Source organism: Epargyreus clarus, unplaced genomic scaffold, assembly GCF_041222505.1.
Source record: "Epargyreus clarus isolate Ecla_fem2 unplaced genomic scaffold, WU_Ecla_fem_2.2 ptg000029l, whole genome shotgun sequence".
Lineage (NCBI taxonomy): Eukaryota > Metazoa > Arthropoda > Insecta > Lepidoptera > Hesperiidae > Epargyreus > Epargyreus clarus.
The window spans coordinates 9016064-9041133 of NW_027332235.1; the positions used below are offsets into that span (position 1 = coordinate 9016064).

General features: G+C 33.8%; 2 protein-coding genes across 3 annotated transcripts in view; one reads left to right on the forward strand and one right to left on the reverse strand.

The window, feature by feature from the left end:
- insc (spindle orientation adaptor protein inscuteable) overlaps positions 1-15641 on the reverse strand; it is a 58294-nt gene extending 42653 nt beyond the window's left edge. Inside the window, exon 1 of the mRNA XM_073089429.1 lies at positions 15379-15641. The gene's annotated coding sequence lies outside the window, so the exon portion shown is untranslated. The remainder of the gene's footprint in view (positions 1-15378) is intronic.
- A 307-nt stretch (positions 15642-15948) lies between these two features.
- On the forward strand, positions 15949-23850 carry RpS16 (ribosomal protein S16). Of its 2 annotated transcripts, none has more exons than XM_073089292.1 (5): positions 15949-16063; positions 16154-16198; positions 16919-17050; positions 18539-18653; positions 23613-23850. In XM_073089292.1, the coding sequence occupies exons 1-5, from the start codon at positions 16046-16048 to the stop codon at positions 23756-23758; spliced, it is 456 nt and encodes a 151-aa protein (XP_072945393.1). In that variant the 5' UTR covers positions 15949-16045; the 3' UTR covers positions 23759-23850. The 2 variants fall into 2 exon arrangements, with proteins under 2 accessions (XP_072945393.1, XP_072945392.1); XM_073089291.1 differs by lacking the exon at positions 23613-23850 and adding an exon at positions 19713-19950 and having other exon boundaries at positions 15950-16063.
- Positions 23851-25070: the final 1220 nt, after the last annotated feature.

Here is a 25070-nt window from a genome sequence, read left to right on the forward strand (position 1 = left end):
TATAAATAATTATGGGGTCACAGATTGTTTGTAAAACTGTTTTTGTCTGTTCATTTGATATTGACGTTTTTGTGTGCAGATAAAATCTTCACCAATATTATAAATGTTAAAGTATGTTTGCTTATTTGCTATGGTTTCATACCTTAACTAGAAAATCGATTGTCATGAAATTTTGTACACACGTTGTCAGGGATTCAGAAAAGGACATAGGGTACATTTTTTACTCAAAAAGTACTGTTCCTGGGGGATAGATAAAATAACTATTGTCCTCGATTTCTGACCGCGAGCAAAGCCGCGGGATAATGCTAGTTACGAATATATAAAATTACTAGCTGACCCGGCAAACTTTGTACTGCCTCAAAATCTATTTATAGAATATATTTCATATAAAATATAGCCTATGTTACTCGTGGATAATGTAGCTTTCGAATGGTGAAAGAATTTTTAAAATCGGTCCAGTAGTTTTGAGCCTATTCATTACAATCAAACAAACAAACAAAGTTTTCCTCTTTATAATATTGGTATAGATATTCGTACACGAGTTTGAGTTAAGCAGTAGGTACACAATATTATCCGTTATAAATAAACACATGTTTTAATTGTTTCCGTATTTAGTACCGTGCAAATTGTTACCTTATAAAGATGTTTTGAAATTGAGAGACAAAAACGTTTTATTTACTTTTATACCTACAATCATAGATTAGTAAAGATTATTCACTCCTAACCTAACAAGAAAATGTAACCAGTCTGGACAATTGAAATGTCATCTATTTTCGTGTTTGAAAAATATTAAGAAAATGTAGTTTTATGATCATTTACGAATGAAACGAATTTTCTCCGTTTTTTTCTTCGTTTTCGTGTTTTTGCACTACTTAACTGAGCATGTCGGCATTGTTCCGTGTAAGTTACACCATGACAACCATTAAACCATTTAAACCATTTAATGGCTTCCCTCAATTACAAAGCGGTGAGTTATATATACTTATCTTTGCCTACAAAGTCGTGTAAGTCATAAGAAGTAACATTAGATATCTATGTACAGCGACATTGACAAGTATATCAATAAAAACTTTGATGTATGGTTCATGTTGTCCATTTGAGATCGATAAAACATTCCACTCAGATGAAATATTCATATTAGAAAACATTGAATGTTATGTTGACACGTGAATCGTTTATCTGTAAGATATGTGCTTGTGTGAGATTATTGACGTCACTTTTTGTGAACCCATAGCTGGCACTGTGGACTGATAGTGGCAAATCCGTGAATAATATCGTTTTTTTTTGTAAAACAGCAGCGCTTAACACTGCTGTTATAATGTAGAAATAGGTGTGGCGGTGGTGCTGGAACAGCTGGTGAAACTACAAAGGGTTCTACCACCTTGTAAAATCAAACCGTTATTAAGTCCTCGAACAAATTTGGCAATTTACCCATGATATTAGATTAGCCTCCTCTATGACGGTATAAGTACTCAGAGGTATATGAATTGTGGTGTCTACCAATACACACTCGGCCAGCACGGTAATCTTTGCCATTCTAAGGAGACCCGTGCCCACCAGTGGGACAGTAATGTGTTGATGATAATGACGGTACAAAAATATGCTTGTTCGCTAGCGCTTACCTAAAGTTTCAAAAACACATCGTGTTCATAAGTATTTTTTAGAGTTCCGTACCCAAAGGGTGAAAACGGAACCCTATTACTAAGAATCCGTTGTCTATCCGTCTATCACAAGGCTCTGTTCCATAGCCGTAATAGATAGACACTTGACAGAGAATGCGATAACATTCTCTGTAAAAAATTCACAGTGGTTGGTTCTCTGTAAAAATTTCTGTAGCCGATATAACAACAAATACTAAAAATAAAATAAAGTTGAATATAAAAGGGGTCTCCATACAACAAACTGGTATTTTTCGAACTAACTGTTGAACCGTTATAGGTAGGCAGTTAAAATTTTCACAATATATGTACTTCAATGGCTGCTATAATAACAAATACTAGAAATTTAAAAAAAAATTGGTGGTCCGGAACCCTCAGGGTTCGATTTGCACTTGGCCAATTATTACTACTCAAATCAAACGCAAAATAGACGTCACGCCAAACAGAAATGGATCATTTCGTCTTCGTTAAAACAATACACTAAATAGGCATTTGGATTAGGACTTCTATAAATTAATACTGAGAGAGGAGGCGGAAAACCGCAGAAATATGACTAGGTATTCGATTGCTCACAACAAAACAAAACCCTTGTTATGATCTAAATACTGTTGTGCTTATGTCGCTTACGTGATTTATGTAGCAGATAAGGCTGATCGCTTATTTGCTACTGTCGCTTGGGCTACGGGTAGCTTGCGGTGTGGTTAATGCGACTGTTAAAAATGCTGTCAAATTGTTCAGCTACTTTTATTGTATACGTATATTGTATATAATTAATGATTACTTGATTAACGGTGAAGGAGAACGCCGTGAGATAAACCTGCATACCTGAGAGATCTAAAAAAAATCTTAAAGGTATATGAAGTCTACCAATACGCTTTTGTCCAGCTCGGTGGCCTATCCTTCTCATTTTGAGAAGAGACCCGTGCCCAGTACCCTTACCATGAGTTTTTACGTTTTGACAAATATGACTGTTTTGGTATTTGTTTACGTATTTGCCCATACAATTCCAAATCAGCGCCCCTAGCGGATGGTGTCAGAACTTAGAACTTAGTCAGAAACTTAGTCAGAACGTAGTGGGACCGTAATGGGTTGACGAAGACACGCTTTTGCATAAAAAAATAAACCCAAACGTGTGCAGGAAGGATATAGTATTTTATCGCTGCATCATGTTCTGAAAATAGAAAAATCATCAATCACCGATGCTAAAAGAAGCTAACTCATCTGGGGCCTAACTCTACGTTTTCTAATGTGCCTATAAAACACTCACTTCCATTCAAATAATTGAATCCTAACTTTTTCCACAGCCCATCATTAATTGAACGTGACCGGGTTGCTGCATCATTAAAACTAATATTATTTGACTGACAACTGTATATCTTATAGTACTGAGTCTTATTTATTTAGAAAGTTTTGTTACTTGGTTACAAAGGTTTTCCGTTAACGTTTTGTATATCTATTTGTATGTTCAATATTTTTATGTTAGTAAATCTTTAAAAATTATTAATATTACACCAGAATTGAAATAAGGAGTTTTATAATGTACTACCATTAGTAAAACCAACAAGATCAAAGTTTTTCTTTTAAATTATAAGCAGAAATTGTGTAATAAATCGTCTTAAGCAAGCATCTTTATTTTAAAAGGTTATGTTTCAAAAAAAAATCGATGACTTAACAAAATGTTTGATACTCCAATTTATTATTATTTAAATTTTAAAATATTTACTTAGTGATTGCGTATCATTTGAGAAGATTAAAATACAGTCACGAAACCTATTACTATTATAATTTATATGTTAAAATCAAGTGTTGAAAGATGAATGTAAATAACTGAAAATAGAACGGTAAACGAGCATTGTATAGTGCACCACCCTTCTACTACGAGTACTAGGGTTGCCACCTTCTTTTAGGAGGAAAATGGTACTTCATACTAAAACGTTAAAAGTATTTATCTAAATATATATAACTCAAAGGTGTCTGACTGACTGACATAGTGATCTATCGAAAGCCACTATATAAATTACCAATGAATGAAAATATGTAATAGTATTTTTTGTACTACTAAATTTTAGTAGTACAGTTTAGTAACTAAAATATAAAGTAAAATTGTCCAAAAAATAGTACAATACTATTATTAAGGTAGCAACCCTATCCAACAAGAATCTACATACAATCGCGTCATTTCAATATCTATTATGGTGACATAATTTCACTCGTGGATGTATGATGAAAATAAATTACGTATTATAATGTCGAGCTGTGAACTCGTTCACTGTACTGGCAACATTGCTTAAGCCAGATTCTATAGCACGCTTTGACATCTCGCGTATATGTTATCTGTATTGGTACATTCTGCCGCGTAAAATCAAATAAATGTATATTTCATATATCTATGCTCTAGCCATAGATTAGTAAAGATACTTCGCCGCCTTGAAATTGAATGAAGCCACAAACGGCTTATTATAGTAAGTTATTTTTTATTTTTAATTTTTATTGTTAATTCTTGACAAATATAAATATTTTTAGAGAAAATTTAAGAATAAATAACTAATACTGCGTAATTTACATAATAAATAAATAATTTCAAATATTTTAGGGACATTTTAGCACGGAGACGTGGCAAAACTTTTTTACGCAACTATTTCAATTCTCAAAACTCGGTACATTCTCTGTGAGTAATCTTTACCAATCTATGGCTCTAGCCTTTTAATACTAAACGTATATTTCTTATATCTAGTACCCTTTTAAAGTATATTGTTGGATATAGGTCTCCTAATTTGTCCCTGTAGTCTCGGACCACAATTGAGCTGCGGTCTCCCTTACTTGTCGTAAAAGTCGACGAAAAGGGGTCTTCCATGGTTGCGGAAAGAGTGGGAGCTTGAACAGCCCAACCAGTGACTCTAAAAGGATACGGTATTTGTATAGTGAGCAAAAACGTTCATCTGCTGAGATCTCTTTAGTTCCGTTGGTGACCCTGGAGTTCTCCACGTAGGACTGAGGATGTTCTTGGGGATTAGTGGGTAAAATCACAGATAACCTGTTGGAATTCCCATGTCATCGGGTATTTTTGGAAGGCTTTCCCCTCTTCAAAAAAGTGATCCTCTAATTGACGTTATTTCACCAGATTCTGTGCCTTCTACATCCAATGGAATTTTGGTGTTTTTCACGTCCACCTAGTCGAGGAGCGACCTGTTTTTCTTTTACCAAGACTTGTACATTTTTTAAATTATTGTTATAACCACAATGTTATAGTGAAAAAACAAATGACAGAATTTATTCTACTAAATACAATGAGACAGAGTTCAATGTAGTACGAGTAGGTTGATATTTGTTAATAAACTAAACTATTAAACTTAAAAGGTGAATAAACATAAATTATAATAATTTCTTTGATGAGCAGTGATAGCCTAGTACTCGTAACCAACTCGGCCTCTCGATCGAGGGGTCCGAGGTTCAAATCATAGGCACCTCTGGTTTTTTAAAAAATGACTTGCTTAAACGGTGAATTAAAACATCGTGAGGAAACCTGCATACCTGAGAGATTTATAAAAAAAATCTCAAAGGTGGACTATGACCTAATCCTTATCTTCTGAGCGGAGACCCGTGCCTAGCAGTGGGACAATAATGGATTGATGATGATGATGATGATGATAATTATTTCTTTAGTTTTTTTCCTCTAATATATATTGCAATACGTTAAAGTTGGTGGTAAATAAGAAATATTTTCCTTTCTTTTTTTAAGGAGTGAATGGCATAATGTCACAGATAATACATTTAATTAAAGATAGGTAAAAACACATTTTATAAATATGAATATCCCATAGACAAGAGTGAATCATCTTCACCGGATGAGAAGGCATAGATAACATTGTGTCATCAAATGCTTGACCACCCATAGACCAAAGCAGTCATATGACACCCTACATGATTGCATGTAACATGAATAATTGTATTGCGAAATTTAATATGCTTCATCCGTTAATGCAGGAATCTTTATCTACTGGTGTGTGTACTTAGTAAGTATATACTTAATTTTCTTATTCGAAATAATAAGATTAATTCTTGACTTCTGAAGAAAAAGACGTTAAAAGTGAAGAAAAGTGGTAAAACACTTTGTTGTTGTTGGTAAAAACCCGCGTGGCGGAGCGGTCACCATACGGGTCTGACACGCAGAGGGTCTCGGGTTCGATCCCCGGCCAGACGGATATCTAAATGATGAATTTAGATTTCTGTTTCTGGGTCTGGGTGTTTGTGTATTTGTCTATGTGTGTGTCCATGGCACCCACGATACAGGGAATCCTAGTGTGGGGCTGTGAGTGTAGAAAGCGTTTGTTTGTTTGTTTGAATTAGGACGGACCAGCATACCAAATTCTGCTTAATCAAGTGTTAAGCACTGTTCTATTCTTAGGGATAACAAAGCATCTTATAGCCAAAATAAACCAACCTGAAGTCTACTAAGTCGTATGCATTTATCATTAAATTGAGTGTATTTGCGTCCACTAAAAGTTAAACTATAAGAGTATACCTATGCCTGAGTTTGAAAATGAAAAACGATGCAATAGGGTATTCCGCTTTATTAATAGTTATTAATAATTAGTAATATTTACTTTTTATTTTTAGAGACAAGAGTGAACAAACAATTTAAATTTTCATAGCATTTACAAGTCAAATAAACCCTTTCTTTAACCACACCATTAAGAAACCATCAAATAGTATACTTAAAGCAGATAAAACGGCAAGGCACATATTTTCTCTCATCATTCCCAGTCACCCATTAGAGGCACTTTTCTAAGTTCATTACGAAGCTATGGAGAAAATAATGGGAACCGTTGAGAGAAATAATAGGACTCGGGAGCGGTAAAATGCTGCTAGGGATGAGAATACCACAAAAGGTGATATGTATGAATTAAAATGCCATCGTATTTTTTTGTATTACCATCTTTGAGTATACAACCAATTTGAGTATCGTATCGAATAATGATCTTAATTAAAGGAAATGTTATCCCATAAAAATATAAAATGTAGAAAATGCTAGCAATGCGATTCTTCTACCGCAAAAAGTTGCAAGATCGCCACCAGGTTTATTTTTTAGGACTTTGTAGACGCTACCGTCTTAAGATGCTACCATCTTTCCAACAAGTTTGTGACAAAAGCCGGATAATTAATTTACTAGCAACATTTTTAAACGATTAAATAATTTACATCTTTATTTCTTTAAAAAATATGATGGTTTGAACAATTGGCGTTATGACAGTATTAAAAAAATCAAAGAAAAAATGATTTAAGAAAACAATATATTGAAAGGATTCTCAAAAATGACTCAGTTTAAAAAAAACTTTAAGATTTATTATATTTTCAATTAAATAAAAGTATAAAATACTGCAGTCGGCCATCTTGTCTGAAACGCTAATCGGGGCGCGAATGACGAATTTTTGGGTATGTCACTGAATTGCTTGAAATTTTGTATGGGATGTTCTAACGTGACGTCACCAACGGACGCCATGACACTCGCGAGCGTTTTCGCGCTTAATTCAAAATATAAACAAATGCTATTATTTTCGTTAATACTGAATTTATTACCGAAATAATACGATTTTTGGAACCGGTAGACATATTACCTACGCTATAGAAGGGATTTTCAATATATGTCATCATGTCTGTTCTGTCAAAGCAATTCTTGTAAAAATGAATTTTATTACTGATATTGAAGAAAAAGGTAAATAACTACAACTAAGTAACAAAAATCAACCCAAGCAATATTGTCCTAATACGAATTTCAAGGAAATCAGGCAAACATAAACATAATTATATTACTGTTTCCGATTGTAAAAAGTCCGATTTTACAAATTACCACAACACTAGTAAAAAACAACCTACATAGGATTTCTCAGTAGTAAACTGCATACTTTGCATAATTGAATAGAGCAGGTATTTCACAAATTAATATTCACATAGTAATAAGATTGTGAATAAAGTTGTCTTTGAATGCACTGAGGCTTGATCGCACCTATTGAATTAACATTTCGTCGTCAGTTTCTGTACATATTTATGTAAATATCGATATGTACATTGGAACTTTGTACTATTGTACTATACAATACTATTATGCATTATTGCATCCCAATTACACAGATTAATAAAAAATAGGTAGTGTTCGTTTTTACACTAGGTATAAAAGCAAACTTAGAGGCTGTAGTTTTGATAAACTTAATTTCGGATAAAGCAATACAGATTGTCAACAATTTTTGTTTTTTATTTTTTACAACAAATCAAAGTCTATTGAAAACCAGCCCATGAAAAGAAAACAATGTCTTTAAGTTTTCAATTATCTTTTATTTTTCTTTATTCCGTTTAATTGTATTTCTGTCATTGAGATTGATAATAGGTTTGAGAGAGATGATGATAAGATGGTTTCTGAGAGTGAACAGCACTCACTACACTTTGGCAAGGTACACTTAATAAATTAATTCATAATTTCTCCTGTCAGCAACTTTGGTGTTCTGTCTTCATTTCCGTGTGTCATTGTTTATAGAACTGAGTTAATTTATAGCAATCTTGTCCAATGAATACATTGAATAATGGGACCAGTGCCGATTGGTAAAGATACATGAATGCGTATAAGACATCGAAGGAGGTAGAAACCTCTGTGGTTCGTCTCCGGCGGCACTACCACCACACCTACTTGCCCAATAACAGCAGTATTAAGAACTGCTGTGTCCGAACACAGCAGTGATTTACTTCAGCCAGAGCTTGAAGAGTGTGGTAAGGGAGGTATACTGTTGGCAGCCGCGCATCTGTGACTTTAAGTAGGAAACTGGTCTTAGCTCGGGTTGATTTTAGATGTGATCAGATGGATGCTCGTCTGCCACTCCTATATTATAAAAAAAACATTGTGCGGCATTTTAGATACCCGTGATACTGATTAGGGTGTGTATATAAAGTTAGCGTGCTTTTATACTATTAAGATGAAATTTTTTTAAACATACATTTGATGACCTGTGCGGCGGAGCGATCACCATATCGCACGCGAAGAGGGTTCCGGGTTCCATCCCCGGCCAAGCAGATATTTAATTGATGAATTTGTATTTCTATCTGGGTCTGGGAGTTTGTGTATTCGTCTTTGTGTGTATCTATGGCACCCACAACACAGGAGATTCTATTGTAGTTAACCTGTACGGCACATATCCTTATAAGTAATACTATCAGATAGAGGAATGTTTTTTTTTTCAAAATGAACTCATTCGATTTCCGGCTAGGGAAAAAGATATTTAAAAAAACGAATGACGCAGTTTTAGTTTTTATCAAAATCGGCCGTGTAACTCCTTTCAGCATTTTTCTCTAATCCTTTTATAGTCTCGGATTTGGCCCTGAAGGCCTATTTGAAAAATTCACCCTGTATAACTGTCACACTGCAGGGCAAATGTCTGTCCTTAGTGACAGAAATTGAGGTTTTGTTTATCACGCTGGGCAAGTGCGAATTGGTAGACTTACACACCTTTAATTTTTCTTAAAGTACTCTCAGATGTGTCAGTTTCGTCGCGATATTTTTCCTTACATATAGAGTAAGAAAAACGGATAAGACAGTTGATATAAAGTTTTATTACAATTTTAACTTCCAATATACATGCGTCCTTACTTAAAACAGGTTTAAAATTCACTCTCAATCGATACCCGATTAAAAAAATACCGACGCAATCGTAGCCGTAAAGATGAAACCAAAAGTTTTACGACATCGTATGGAAATTAGATGTGATGGAAACTCATTAACTATTGGTAGAAAATAATTTAAATCGTGCGCGGTAAATCATTTTATTTCCTAATATAGAAGTAGCACATGATGCAGTCCAGATATTAGTAGCTACTGGTGCTCATGGACTTCTATAATCAACCTCAAATAAAATCAGAGTCCTACCCGAAGTCGGTTAAAGATCTGTTGTTAGTTGCTACCCATCAGTATCAAGTTGACGCGTCGATAAGTATGTCTCCCTTACCATACCCTTCAATCTGAAACACAGCAGCGCTGAATACTTCTGTTATAAAGTAGAAATAGATGTGACGGTGATGCTTCCGGAGTTACAAAAGGTTTACTAATGGAAATATATAAAACAAAGTAAATCTAAAGTTTATTTAAGTTGTTTATCTGAAATTGAAGTAACAAACAAGCAATCCACCTGAAGATATTACTGATGAGGCCTATATTCAACCCAGATAGGATTGAAAACCTACCAGAGGTTGGCCACAGATGCGTTGTTTCACCTTAAGACTAAGTTGGAATGTCTCCTGTAATGTAGTCGTCGATCGACTGTACCTATAAAAATCAGTGAGCATTGAAGATCATTACAATGGGAAACAAGCCCATTTATTTCTATGAAAAAAATGTAGGATTGACAAGAAAAGTAGGGTCATCAAACTAGTTCTTATGACGTAACGTGCTCCTATTTAGGGCACTTTTTCACGGCATTCTCAATTGGTTGCGATAAGATAAAAAGTATGGTCAAACAGAAATGGTCTACTTTTACTGTTATCGGGCCCACAATCAATACATTCCTTAGTTATCAATGATCATTCAATATTTTCACTAATCGCACATTAGCATTAAGCTTACTTAAAGGATTTAAAGGAATTAAGAATACAAATATAACTCGTTATTGCTATTGCCTACCAACGAAGATCTCGACACCATAATCTGATTTGAAAAGTATTCAATACTAGCTGACCCGGCAAACTTTGTACCGCCTCAAAATCTATTTATCAAATATATTGCATATAAAATATAGCCATGTTACTCGTGGATAATGTAGCTTTCGAATGGTGAAAGAATTTTTTAAATCGGTCCAGTAGTTTTTGAGGCTATTCATTACAATCAATCAAACAAACAAAGTTTTCTTCTTTATAATATTAGCATAGATATAGACTTTAAATTTTATTATTTTGTTATATATATTATATTATTGATACAAAAAGCTTTGTATCCTTACACTAATCCTTCTAACTGGCTCTAAATATCCTGCTGTATAATTTCCATCATTTATAGAGCTTCATTCCACTCACAGTAAGGAATGCACGTAATGGCATTATGGGAAACCCTAACAATATTTACACGGCAATTTCTACACAATTTGCAATTTGTAAGCATACGTTACTTATGTCAATTGCATAAAGTTGAAATACAGAAACACAGATAAGTACAGATATCTCACCGCCTTGTAATTGAAGGAAGCCATTAAATGACTTAAACACTGAAAATTCTGCCAGCCGTGTCATGGTGTAATTTACACGGAATAATGCCGACATGCGCAGTTAAGGCACGAAATCGAAGAAAAAGTGCGAAGAAATATCGTTTCATCCGTAAATGATCTAAAAACTACATTTTTTTAATATTTTTCAAACATGAAAATAATTGACAGTGACAATTGTCAAAAGGTTACATTTTCTTGTTAGGAGCGAGTAAACTTTACTAATCTATGGTCAATTGCATAAAGTTGAAATAACTTCGCAATGTTTGCAGAAATGGCATAAATGTTTAATCCCATTGCTATTTACTAGTGTCATCACAGATTATTTATTTACTACGCGGGTGTCTTGTTTATACGTAACTAGATATAATCTGTGGTAGGGATTCTATGAAGCTCGATCGGATTAGAATTTGTTTTTTTAATCTGTGGTTTATACGATTTTAAGCTAGTATAATTTTATAGAGTACTAATTGAATTTAGAATACAGATAAAAAAGTAGTTGTAATACGAATATACCCCTCCTTTTATATATTATAGAATAATAATAAAAGTACTGAACACAACAAAACTAAAGGAAATCTTTAAGTTTCATATCATAAAGTTTACGTAAAGAAAAAAGAGTAATTATACATTTTCGATACTCTAATCGTTAATATTTGATCTAGTACGGCTTCCTGTGTACTTCGATCCTAATACTAGCAGGTGTAATCCATTTAGGAATTAGATCTTTTACCGCGATAAGAAACTTGTTAGTTTGAACTTAATATTTAGTTATGAACAGACGAGAATGCAGTCCATCGGATGGGAAGTGACTACTGCCGTCAATTTGTGATCAACCCCAGATAAGATTAGTAACCTGAGGTTGAGAACTAAGTTGAACGTTTCCGATAAGTATGTCTCCCTTCTCACACCTGTTAAAGCGGAACACAGCAACGCTAACACTGATACTATTAGGCAGAAACTGTGATGGTGGTGCCGGACTCCCGCATGAGGCTCTTCAAAGTGAAGCACAGCAGCGCTTAACACTGTTATTATTGCGGAGGTGTGACATTGGTGCCACCGGAGTAGAAGCATAAAGTTACCTCTTCAAACGCATAAGTTAATTGCAGAAATAAATTACATTTTGTCCTTATTCTACGTCTGTTAAGTACTAAGTAGGTACATTGTTAGGTACTTTGCCCGATCCTTAGGTACTCACCTAGTTCCTAAACGGATTACGTACATCAGTATTAGGAGCGGGGCACAGGAAGCCCCAGTCGGTCAAGCAACGGGCCGGTCGATAAACCTCGGGCCATTTGCAATACGCAATTAGAGGCAATGAAACTAGGATTGTTATATGGTAAAAGTATTTGAGATTCCGACAAATATAGAAAGAAAGAAAGAAAAAAATATTCGGATAATTGCAACACAAATGAAATATTATAACAGAAAAAGACAAAAATCTAAATATATATAACTCAAAGGTGACTGCCTGACATAGTGATCTACCAACGCACAGCCCAAACCACTGGACGGATCGTGCTGAAATTTGGCATGCAGGTAGATGTTATGACGTAGGCATCCGCTAAGAAAGGATTTTGATCCATTCTACACCCAAGACGATAAAATAGGGTATAAAAATATTACTTCGTAACGCGAGTGAAGCCGCGGGCAAAAGCTCGTATAACATAAAACCAAAGAAAAAAAAGACAAAAAAGGACAATAAAATGTACATTTAATTACTACTATAATATGTGTTGCACGACCGCGAAAAGGGACAAACTCAGCTTGTGCCACGTTCAGGTAAACTGAGTCATGGCGCTGATTTTCAGTGGTCAAACACCATTGCATGGTTGACAAGTGCCGAGAGAATCGTAGATATATTCACAAAAAAACTTTTAAAAATTAAACCCCCCTTAATTGATACCGACTTTGAAATAGCAGAAGGTTCTATGTTTGGCTGTATGTATTTTTAAGTCTGTTAAAACATTTTCTTTTTTTACAAAGGTTTTTTAAAAAAATATATGTAGGAAAGTACAATCTTATCAATTACCTATATGTTAGCGAGATTAACGAGTATTTACAAAATCGGTTTTTTATTTAGATTTTTTTTATTATAATCATTACTTTTTGTTTTTGGGAAACTTATATGTACACATATAAATAAAAAAAATGTATCACGTAGGCATTGTTTCCAACATTACTAACAATATCACATAATTACCAATTGGTAATAAATCGCGTATAACACTTTTCCTCCCCATGCCCGGTCTATTGTTCCTACATAAAAACAAAACACTCGACTAGTATTTGATGTAATATCGGTATTAACAGTATTACGTTTCTGTGATATAAATAAGATTATTTTTTACCTTTCAATCTTACGCAATTAATTTATCTGATCTAATAAATACACATCAAATTATTTTTATATACATAATATACACTTTCTTTTTATATAAAATGTTATTAAATTTATTATATTACACAATATATCACATTTCAAAAGATTGTGGTATATTTTATGTTAATCTATACATATAAATCGGAATAATATGTGATGTCAAGATAGCGTCCATTTTCTCTCATCTGATATGTTTTATTACCAGAAATCCAGATTTAAAACTAGTTTCAAAAATGTTTATAAAAAGGTATGTGTTCTGGTATTAATCTCACGTGATAAACAACAAACAAGTTTAATTATAATTGTACCTAAAGAAAGGATTTAAAAAGGTATTTAATATTCTCCTAGGAAGTATAAGTTTTATCTCGAAAATATTCTAGACTCCGGCGATAATCAACTGAAAAACTGTGCGTAAGGAATTAAGAGTTTTACTCAGGTAATTCATTAATTCCATAAAGGTAGCCGCGGAATTAAATCTGCCTATTTGCAGGGGTTCCCAAACAGTGCGTCGGGACGCCCTGGGGAGTCACAACACTATCCCGAGTGAGTCGCGTGATGATAAGGAATATTCCATTATTTTTTAGTTGTTGTTTATGGATACTAAAATAAATCTTATCTCCGCTAAAGCTACACTGAAAACCATAACAATAATAAGAAAGGCGTCGTCAGGTATTTACAATCTGTAAAGAGAATCGCAGAAAAATAAGATTGGGAAACCCTGGCCAATATAATTTACTCGTATGTTAATTAGTTTAAGTACGTTTCTCTAGAGCTTCCTTATCTTGAAAAATGATAAGTTGAATGTGGAGGAATAAATCTCGAAGGATAATTAGTCAATTTTATGGTTTCCTGGGAAAGGATTTAACATTTAACTCTACGTCAAGTTCCTTTGATGGATGTCCGCTAAATGGAGGATTCGTGGCGTTTGCAACGGGATTTAATTACCCAGAAAGACGTACTGCAAATACAATGAATGGGTAATAAAATAGAAACATTTTAAGACGTTTTTTGTTAGAAATTCTTAGTAAAAAAACTTAGTTTTATGCGACTTGTAAAAAGCAGACTTGAATCCTGTATGCATATTCTTGAAACTACCCAAATTAATATATGGAGCAGAAATTATTTTAGCTAACACGATCACGATCATTGTTCATCACGATACAATAATATTTAGTACTCACAATTTGATTGTTAACAATAATAACTATAATAAAATTAACAAGTAAGCATTTAACTCACGGATTCATTAAATTTTATTAGTCTTTTAATAAATAATTGATGTGAACTTATTTTTTCACGAATAAAATTTATGGAATTACCTAATTAGTGTTAGTACATACTTAGGGCGTATGCATACTTCCTATCATCGTCATTTGCTAAAGGTAAATAATAACTTTTCTTATAAATTTATATTAAGAAATAATAATCTGCCAGACACCTTCTGTGGATGGTAACTTTTATCAGACGCTTTAAAGCTCTAAAAATAATTTAGCTAAGTTTTAAATTTTATTAAAATAATGTTTAGGATTTTAATACTGTTTTTATGCAGCCAGACAAATCGATAGGGCCAAATATACCTCCAGACACACATAACTCTTCAAATATTGTATTTGAAAAAAAAAAGATTTAATTGATGTACAATTTCCCAATCTCGTAGGTACTTACTTTCCTAAGTGCCTAGTATCTACATAGGGACGGTCACATTCCAACATGAATCATTAAGTTTTTGTGACGCATCATGCAACACAAACACACAAAAAATTAAGTGGTAAAAAGTCATGTAATACCATGAGTTAAACAACTCAATTTAAATGTACGCCGAGATAAATTAAATCTAACAGTATAACTAGCTGCTTTAAAGATATATTGGTACCTATATATTATAATGTACAAATAATTTACATCCTATATTACGGTGCGTACTTATATTTATACTATTGTGGTAAAGTAAATTATGACGTGTAGGGAAAACCTAACAGGTGCTTATTTAAACATATTTTATACACAAAAATTTAATTCAGTGTTAAGAATTCCACACGTGGTAATTTAAAAAATAAAAAACAATCGCAAATAAAACTACAAAAGGTTATTAATTTCCACTTACCCTCAAATTTTCCAAAGTACGAAAATAATGTTAAAACACAAAAAATCCAGTTTAATTTGCTTCGGACACAGGGGTACGTTCATTACGTGAACAATAACGCACAAATTTCTCTTTGTAACTTTGATTCACACTGTTTTGCATCAAGTCCTAATGCACTCGCGCGAACTTAGCTTTTTCGCGGCACATTGTGATCGTGGCATACACTACTGCCGCGCATTCCGCACGACTTCACTACGGCGATTACGTTCAACGAATACAAAACAATACGTGCCGGCGTCGACGTCCCGCTCCCGTACGATACCGTGAGTCACGCAACTTAGTTATTATTTTCTTACTAGCGACATCTATTGGTGAGTAGCGTTATTAATTTTACACTCATTAAACTTGGCTTGAATATAGTTATACTACTGGCTAATAGATGTCGTTGAAAGCATCTAAAAGCTACACATAATTTGAATTAGCTTTTAATAGTTTTTTTCAATAAAATCATAAAAATCCTTATTTTAATGTGAAATATTGAATTATTTATAATATCAAAAAAAATAGACAACAAAAATTACAATTGACAAAATTTTGTTTCTTGTGTCTGTATAGTCTGTAGCCTTGTTTTTACCTCTGAGTGTATTGTACGTCTGTGGAAATAATAATTCACTCTTTCTCTGTCAAAATGGCTGCCGTGCAAGAGGTGCGTTACTTTTTCGCGTGTTAAATAGTTAAATACCAGGTTTTATTTCGTGATTATGATTTTAATTCAATCAATTATTCACCTTTTCAGGCGAGACGCGATCCAATTCAGGCCGTCCAGGTCTTCGGCCGCAAGGTGAGTGTTGTGTGGCGCGTCCACGTGTTTCGTACTTGTATTTTATAAAAATATCAGACAATTTAAGTGATACTGTCTTTGGTGTCTTTCTAATATGTAATTTACGATGTTTTCACGTGTAAAATTTAAGTAAATTGCAATAACATGTTGTTAGTCCATAGATTTTTGATGAACCTTTCCAGCCTTATTCGTTGTAACCTATACTATGGTACAACGGTTTACCGGAAAGGAGAGTATGGTTTCCAGAGTACCAGCCTGCTTAGAAGCTTGTATCTAAGGTGTTCTTAGTGGAAACAACATTTTTTGGCAAAATTTCATGTAGTCTTGTTTTTGTTGATTCAACTTCAATAATTCCTACAAAATTCTATTTTGTATTGTGTGCAGTTGACTAAATTGAATAATACTCTATGTACCAATTATATGAATATCTGTTTTACTTGACTGAGTTAGGCTCTACATGGGTATAGTATACTAATACTATTAGCTATTATATGGCTATTATTTATAGTATTATTTATCTACAAACATTATTAGATAGACAACTATTTGATATTACATTAGAATTCTGTTGTGGTTACCATTCATACACAAAACACACTCACTAAGCCTACATAATTTTAAATATTATAATCTAACTTTTAAAATTCCGGAATTAAAATTCAATAACAGATTATTCAGCGACTCGTAACTAGATTAAAACAATCAATTAATATCTTATAGAAAACCGCCACAGCTGTTGCGTATTGCAAGCGTGGTCATGGAGTTCTCCGTGTGAACGGGCGCCCACTAGACCTGGTGGAGCCCCGCCTTCTGCAGTACAAACTGCAGGAACCCATCCTCCTGCTCGGCAAGGTAACTTATTGTATTTGAAATTATTACCATAATGCATACTAAGTTGTTTATGTATTGTTAACTCTGTAGATTTGCATCACGTTTTCATTTGATTTGTGTTTGTACTAAATATAGTTTAGTTTGCACTTTTAGTCAATGTAATATTAAAAGTGCATGAATTGAACATTTCTTATATAATATACATTACAGTGGGTAATGTACCTTTTTGAGTTTCAGTTATAATTTTAATAATGGGGATGCATAAATATGATGGCTATTTTATATTTTGTTTGACGTGTAACATATTGCATGTATAACCATTTTCAACTCCACCAATTAACACTGGAGGGAGCTTGGTGGTATATTGCAGTCACATGAGTGCTATTATATTATTCTACTAGCTGACCCGGCAAACGTTGTGTTGCCATATAAAAGAAAAAAAAAATTTAGGGTTGTACTACCCCTAACATTTAGGAGGATGAAAAATAGATGTTGGCCGATTCTCATAGATACCGGATAAGCACAAAAAAAATCATCAAAATCGGTCAAGCCGTTTCGGAGGAGTATGGCAACGAAAACTGTGACACGAGAATTCTATATATTAGATGAAGTTTGTGTGAAGAGTGGTGATATACATGTGATCCACTTCAGTTAGATACCCTGTTTGTACTATATGGAGTTGTTTCAAGATGTCCATGGGTGGCAGTAACCACTTACCATCAGATCGTCTGCATGTTCCTTGGCTACTGTAACAGAATGCAACTGTTATCTTATGCTATTTATCCAGCAGTGTAATGGGGTCATGAATTTGAAAAATGCATTTGATTTTGTCTTTCTCAAATTTACAGATTGTTCTATGCAAATTTTTCTAGGTATTCTCTAATTATATCTAAAGTGTATGTACCTAAATTATTTTATCAGTGTCACTTTCCACTTCACATTATTTCAGTCTCGTCGTAGAACTAACTTTTCATGTGTTGCATGTTGATTTCACATTTAATTTTGCTCAGTAGTTAGTGAATGTTTTTGTTTGCCATGTACTGTTGAACTTGTTGAAAGGCCTGCTAATAATTATTTTTGACAAGCTGTATGTACTGATTTGTAATTTAGCAGATATTATTTAATAAAATTAGTATAGTATTCCAGAGATACTTTTATGGAGTGCTATGATCCTTACAATGATCGTTCATAAAACATCTCAAAATATTAATTAAAATTTACTAATATGCATGACAATGCTATTTTGGATTTAGCAGCATCAATTTTTATCATTGCTGATATTAAAAGCTTTGTCAAATGTAAATTGTTTACAGGCATTATTTTTACAACTAACCACATTCTTTGCACAGTATATTAGCGTAAACTTTAATTTTACCATGATGACAGAATCTTATTCCGAACCTGAGCATCATTTGATGTGAAGTGAACTATACCTGATACCACATTTTTAACTTTAGCAACAAGTTTGGCTAGATTGGGGTCTGATGTAGGTATGTCTGTATGTTTCAGGAAAAATTCGCAGGTGTTGACATCAGAGTGACAGTGAAGGGTGGTGGTCATGTGGCACAAGTGTATGCCATCAGGCAAGCCATCTCCAAGGCTCTGATCGCCTTTTATCAGAAATGTAAGTATTTTTTTATTGAATTAAGCTTCCATGACATCAACAGACATGTATTATGTTTGACACGGGTAGCGGCACAAAATATGTATGAACATGTTTGTATATTTATTGTAAGCTGTCCATATGGTCATTCAGCAATGTTCTTAATTTATTAGTTGTTAACATATTGTATGGAAAAATACAATTTAGTCTGACACAACACTGTCCGAAGATATAAATTATAAATAGGGTTTTAATGTTCATACATTTTGTAGGTGTAATATTTTTGCAACCCATTACTGTCCACTGCTGCGCTTAATTTCAAATAAAACAAAGATCACAAAATTAAATTGCTGAAATACTATAATTTTTTTAAAACATAATTAAATGTAATGAATGAACAATCCCCCCTTTCTTTCCAAAGCTGTCTTGCCTTCATGTAAGTCAGTCATTTCAGAGAAAGGAGATTAATATGTGACATTACCAAGCGGCATATGTTATCCATACTATGCCTGTTTGAAATGAACACTACATGTTACTGTTAAATCATTATGCAATCCTTGTATGTACTACATGTTTTTATGTAAAGGAGTTGATCAAATGCATATATTGTTCTTTAATTATAAATTATAAGGGTAAAAATGGAACCCTATTACTAAGACTCGTCTGTCTGTCTGTCACAGGTCTCACAATGCATATTAGATAGACACTCGAAATTTTCACAGTGCATTGACTTCTTAGGCTGCTATCATAACAAATACTAAATATTAAATGAAAATTTGGTCCTACGTAATCCCTGGGTTCAAGTTTGAGTCATAATCGGCCCATTATTTTTAATTATATTATGATGTACTGTAATATCATTTTATATCACGGCGTGCGTAAATGGACGTTTTACGCACGCTTCGCGTGCGCAAAACCCCCATTTCCGACCCCGTAATATAAAATTTTATACAACACGCGGACGAAAAATGTTTTTCTGACTCGTGTGATTGCAGTCCTCGCCTGCGGCTCGGCCTGCAAACTCACACTTGTCAGAAAAAAATTTTTCGTCCTCGTATTGTAATGTACTATTCTTTGCAGTTGTAGACGAGGCATCCAAGAAGGAGCTTAAAGACATCCTCGTCCAATATGATAGGAGTTTGCTGGTAGCTGACCCCAGGCGCTGCGAGCCCAAGAAGTTTGGAGGTCCGGGCGCCCGTGCCAGATACCAGAAATCTTACCGTTAATCTACACAACATATTTCTGCCGTGTGGTATTGCACTGGTTTGCGCAACCAGTGCGATATCATTGGGTGTTTTAAAATAAAAATAGAAAACTATATTGAGTTTCATTTGATATTCCTAGTTCATTAAATCTTGGCTAGTGAAGTAGAGTATAGTTCGCGTCAAACTTCTAGTCGGCACTGAAGTTGCGTGCAGGTTTAGTTAGCATATATTCCGTAACGTAAAGGCACACTAACGCAGCTATGTATCTGCGGGCGAGAGCGGGCAACGGAGGGTGCTTGTGGCGCTCTCTTCGTCCCGTTAATATGTACAATTTGTTATTGCGACGCGGCTCATTCCTATATTTGGAGCGGACTAGCAGTTTGACGCGGACTCCACTTGTTATGATTTTCATGAGGATTAGGTTGGTTATATACCTATTATAGATAAGTTAGGAGACTTGTTAGCGCTCCGGGTATAGATGAGAAATTGCTCTATAGGAATAAAAGAGTTTGACTTCGTTTTATGTAGCAATATTTATAAATAAAGTTTTAGAAGGCAACTGTAGCAAATGTAAAAGTAGGTATCCTAAATCATTAACAAATTTTACAGAAGGCGTGTAGTCATTAAGCACGTAAAGAGTTATACTAATCTTCAATTTTTGAAAATTTTATAATACGATTGATAATACGAAGTAAAAATAAAAAAAAAATGATTTGTTGCATCACTGCTAGTCTAAACACTTTCAATAACTACCAATTCGACTTATGAACGCAACAAATAAAACTTAATTTTATTTCAGAAAATTAAGTACATAATATGTAAACTATGATCTAATTTTATAAATATCAACTGAAATAACTGAGAAAACCATAGTGAAATTCTTTTTTATAACTTTGAACAAGTTACGTTTTCAGCCAAACCTATAAACAATTTGTTAAAAAAATATTGTATAAATAAGAACAAGATTGATTATAATTAAGTTTGAAAAAAATATTGATTTTAGCAAAATTTTAGTGTAAGAATATTTTTACACAATTATGAAATAATCATGAACGCAATGGAGGTAAAATAGTAACAGTAAACAGAGTATATTACTGCTTTTATTTTTTACACACTCCACCTCACGCGAAACCAAGATGGGCAGGTGTGTGTCTAGGTCATACAATACCTCCACGTGGACTGGACACGGGAGGTTCTTATGAAATACTATGTCCAGGACATCGGGACGGTGGGACTCAACCGAGAGGATATGGGTGGGAGCCTCGGGCCCCTGTACCTCATACCCTTTGGCCTCGGCGTCTAAGTACAGCTTCGGTCCGCGGGGCTGAGACTCTAGAACCCCAGCCCCTTGGTGTGGTCTCATCTTGCCGGTACACGTGGTAGTTGGGCAACTTCAGGTCGAGGCCTGGCCTCAGCTTGGCCTCGCCCAGGAGTACGACATGTATGTCCTGCTTGTGTATTTTGCTTGTTGCTTGTACTCCACCTCACAAATGTCACAATAGAACCAACCGTATTTGTGTCCCACTCGCACTTTATTGCAGGCATAGAAGAACCATACTACATGCAGGCGTATAGAGCGAGAGAGATGGAAATAAATATCTGCAATATAATATTTGTTTACTTCTTCCATAGATTAGTTACTTCTTTATACCTAATATTACCCTGGTACTTTTGGCGTTGACTACAGGTGGTATTTGAACAAACGTTCAAAAAGAATTCTTAAAGATTGAATTAAAAAAATATGTCGCTTTTAAAAAAACACTCATTATTTTTTTCAAACGCCATAACAGATGTTTATCTTCGATAATGCTCTGGAGAATGTACTTTAATTTCTGTTTAATCTCTCGCAATGGTCATATATTGCAAGTGGACAAGATATTTACAGCTGTGTAGACCTAGAATTACTCTGAGGTCTAGAATCTCGACCTAGAATCTTGGTACATCTAGAGACTCTAGATTTACCAAAGATTTAGGGTTGCGAAGAAAACATACAGAAAATAAAATTGTACTTTTCCAAAAATACTTATATGTTTATATTACTCGAACATTCGAATAAAATAACATGGACTCTGCCCCAAGAGATTTGCAAGAAAAATGAAACAAAAAATGCATAAGGATGAGAGTTTATTGACCACATTTTATAATTTTTACAATGTCTTTCTAATCACGTCATTTACACGGAATATAAATGCAATTCATGAGTACGACGCACTTATTCTAATTAGTCCACAATTTTGAGGCCACAATGATATGTTTAGTTCGTTAGTCAAACACAATCTCGTCTCAACATTAATTATTAATAACTTCATTCATAATGACATAATTAAAACTTAATGAAATTGACTTAAAACTGCTTTACATGATGTAATTTGCCGTACAGTAGATTATTTGAAAGCTGCCGCAATTTTATTTTAAGGTGCAACGTATATGTTACTTTAGTATATAAATATAAAATATATTATAATATAAAATATGTTTAGCAGGTATTGCATACGTTCCTAAGAGAATTTGAAAATTGAAGAGCCTTTATTATCAGCCACATTATTTCACAAAACTGCTACTGAAACTAAATACACTTTATTCTTAGCTGCAACATGACTATTTTTGTATGGCATGGGTTTTCACACAACCGGGAGTGGTCTACATACACCAAGTTACATCATGTAAATAACGAATTAATTATATTAACAGATCAACAATGTTAGGTGAAACTTATTTTAATAGCACTCAATAAAATAAAACTTAAAGTTCATGTTATCAGTTATTGTCTTTCTTATTCTTAATTTCAAAATAATAAAATGTTAATTATTATATTACTATAACAAAATTATGCTAAATGTAAACGAGAATATTAAAATTATTAAAAAACAATATAATGAGGATCGAGACAAAATAAATACAGATCTTTAAATTGATATTCTTCAGTGCATAGACATGCTTAAATATATTGGCACCACATCTATCGGCTAGCGACATTTTTACTTAATAAACTATCAATAAAAAAAATGTTCCAGTACTTTTAGATAGCTTAGAATATAAAACACATGAATCGTTGAACCAAAGCAGCGCTCTATTTGCTTTTTAATAGATTACTAAACATAGTGAATAAGGTCTGATGTTACTTAAATAAAATAATGACATCATTGTACCATATTTATTGGTCATATTTATGAACGTATGTAGTGATGTAGCGGTAAGACATGTAAATATATGTATATATTTTAAGTACGGATACAAATTCATCTGTGTTCTTCTAAATATTTTCTATATTCTAAGATATCTACCGATAATATCTTGAACACTAGATCATTGCGAAATGCTATCAGCAGCTATCGTTACTAAGGGTTTTGGTTTCATCAGTTTATAATATAGCTAAGTAGATTCAACAAGGATTAATTAATAAATTTAATAAAACAGAATGTAAAAGGTTTAAAAGAATGTAGATTGCGCTCAGCAATTAGTATATCTATGCTAATAATGGCATTATAACAAACAAAAAAATAACGGTTCAAAATTATCTTAATTTCGTGATAAAGAAAACTGTTTGAAGGGAGTAAATTACTGTACATGAATTAGTACTAGTAAAGCTATCATTACTTATATGCATTTTTTTGACTACAATAAAGGAGGTTCTGTATTCAACCGCTATGTATGTATATAAGTTTATAAGTCCACTATTTTCTCAAAAACTTGCTCCAGTTTGAAAGTTTTGGTTATATGAAAGCATGTTTTACTAATTATATTAAGTTGTACTGTAATATCCTTTTCTTTGCAGTTGTAGACGAGGCATCCAAGAAGGAGCTTAAAGACATCCTCGTCCAATACGATAGGAGTTTACTGGTGGCTGACCCCAGGCGCTGCGAGCCCAAGAAGTTTGGAGGTCCGGGCGCCCGTGCCAGATACCAGAAATCTTACCGTTAATCTACACAACATATTTCTGCCGTGTGGTATTGCATTGGTTTGCGCAGCCAGTGCGATATCATTGGGTGTTTTAAAATAAAAATAGAAAACTATATTGAGTTTCATTTGATATTCCTAGTTCATTAAATCTTGGCTAGTGAAGTAGAGTATAGTTCGCGTCAAACTTCTAGTCCGCAAAGAAGTTGCGTGCAGGTTTAGTTAGCATATATTCCGTAACGTAACACACTAACGCAGCTATGTACCTGCGGGCGAGAGCGGGCAACGGAGGGTGCTTGTGGCGCTCTCTTCGTCCCGTTAATATGTACAATTTGTTATTGCGGCGCGGCTCATTCCTATATTCGGAGCGGACTAGCAGTTTGACGCGGACTCCACTTGTTATGATTTTCATGAGGATTAGGTTGGTTATATACCTATTATAGATAAGTTAGGAGACTCAAGTTAGCGCTTCGGGTATAGATGAGAAATTGCTCTGTAAGAATAAAAGGGTTTGACCTTTCGTTTTATGTAGCAATATATAATACAATTATAAATAAAGTTCTAGAAGACAACTGTAGCAAATGTAAAAGTAGGTATCCTAAATCATTAACAAATTTTACAGAAGGCGTGTGTAGTCATTAAGCACGTAAAGAGTTATACTAATCTTCCATTTTTAAAAATTTTATAATACGATTGATAATACGAAGTAAAAATTTAAAAAAATGATTTGTTGCATCACTGCTAGTCTAAACACTTTCAATAACTACCAATTCGACTTATGAACGCAACAAATAAAACTTAATTTTATTTCAGAAAATTTAAGTACATAATTTCAAATAATTTGTAAACTATGATCTAATTTTATAAATATCAACTGAAATAACTGAAAAAACCATAGTGAACTTCTTTTTTTAACGTTGACCAAGTTACGTATTCAGCCAAACCTATAAACAATTTGTTAAAAAAAATATTATATAAAATAAAAACAAGTTTGATTATAATTAAGTTTGAAAAAAATATTGATTTTAGCAAAATTTTAGTGTAAGAATATTTTTACACAATTATGAAATAATCATGAACGCAATGGAGGTAAAACAGTAACAGTAAACAGAGTATATTACTGCTTTTATTTTTTACACACTCCACCTCACGCGAGACCAAGATGGGCAGGTGTTGTGTGTCTAGGTCATACAATACCTCCACGTGGACTGGACACGGGAGGTTCTTATGAAATACTATGTCCAGGACATCGGGACGGTGGGACTCAACCGAGGGGATATGGGTGGGAGCCTCGGGCCCCTGTACCTCATACCCTTTGGCCTCGGCGTCTAAGTAC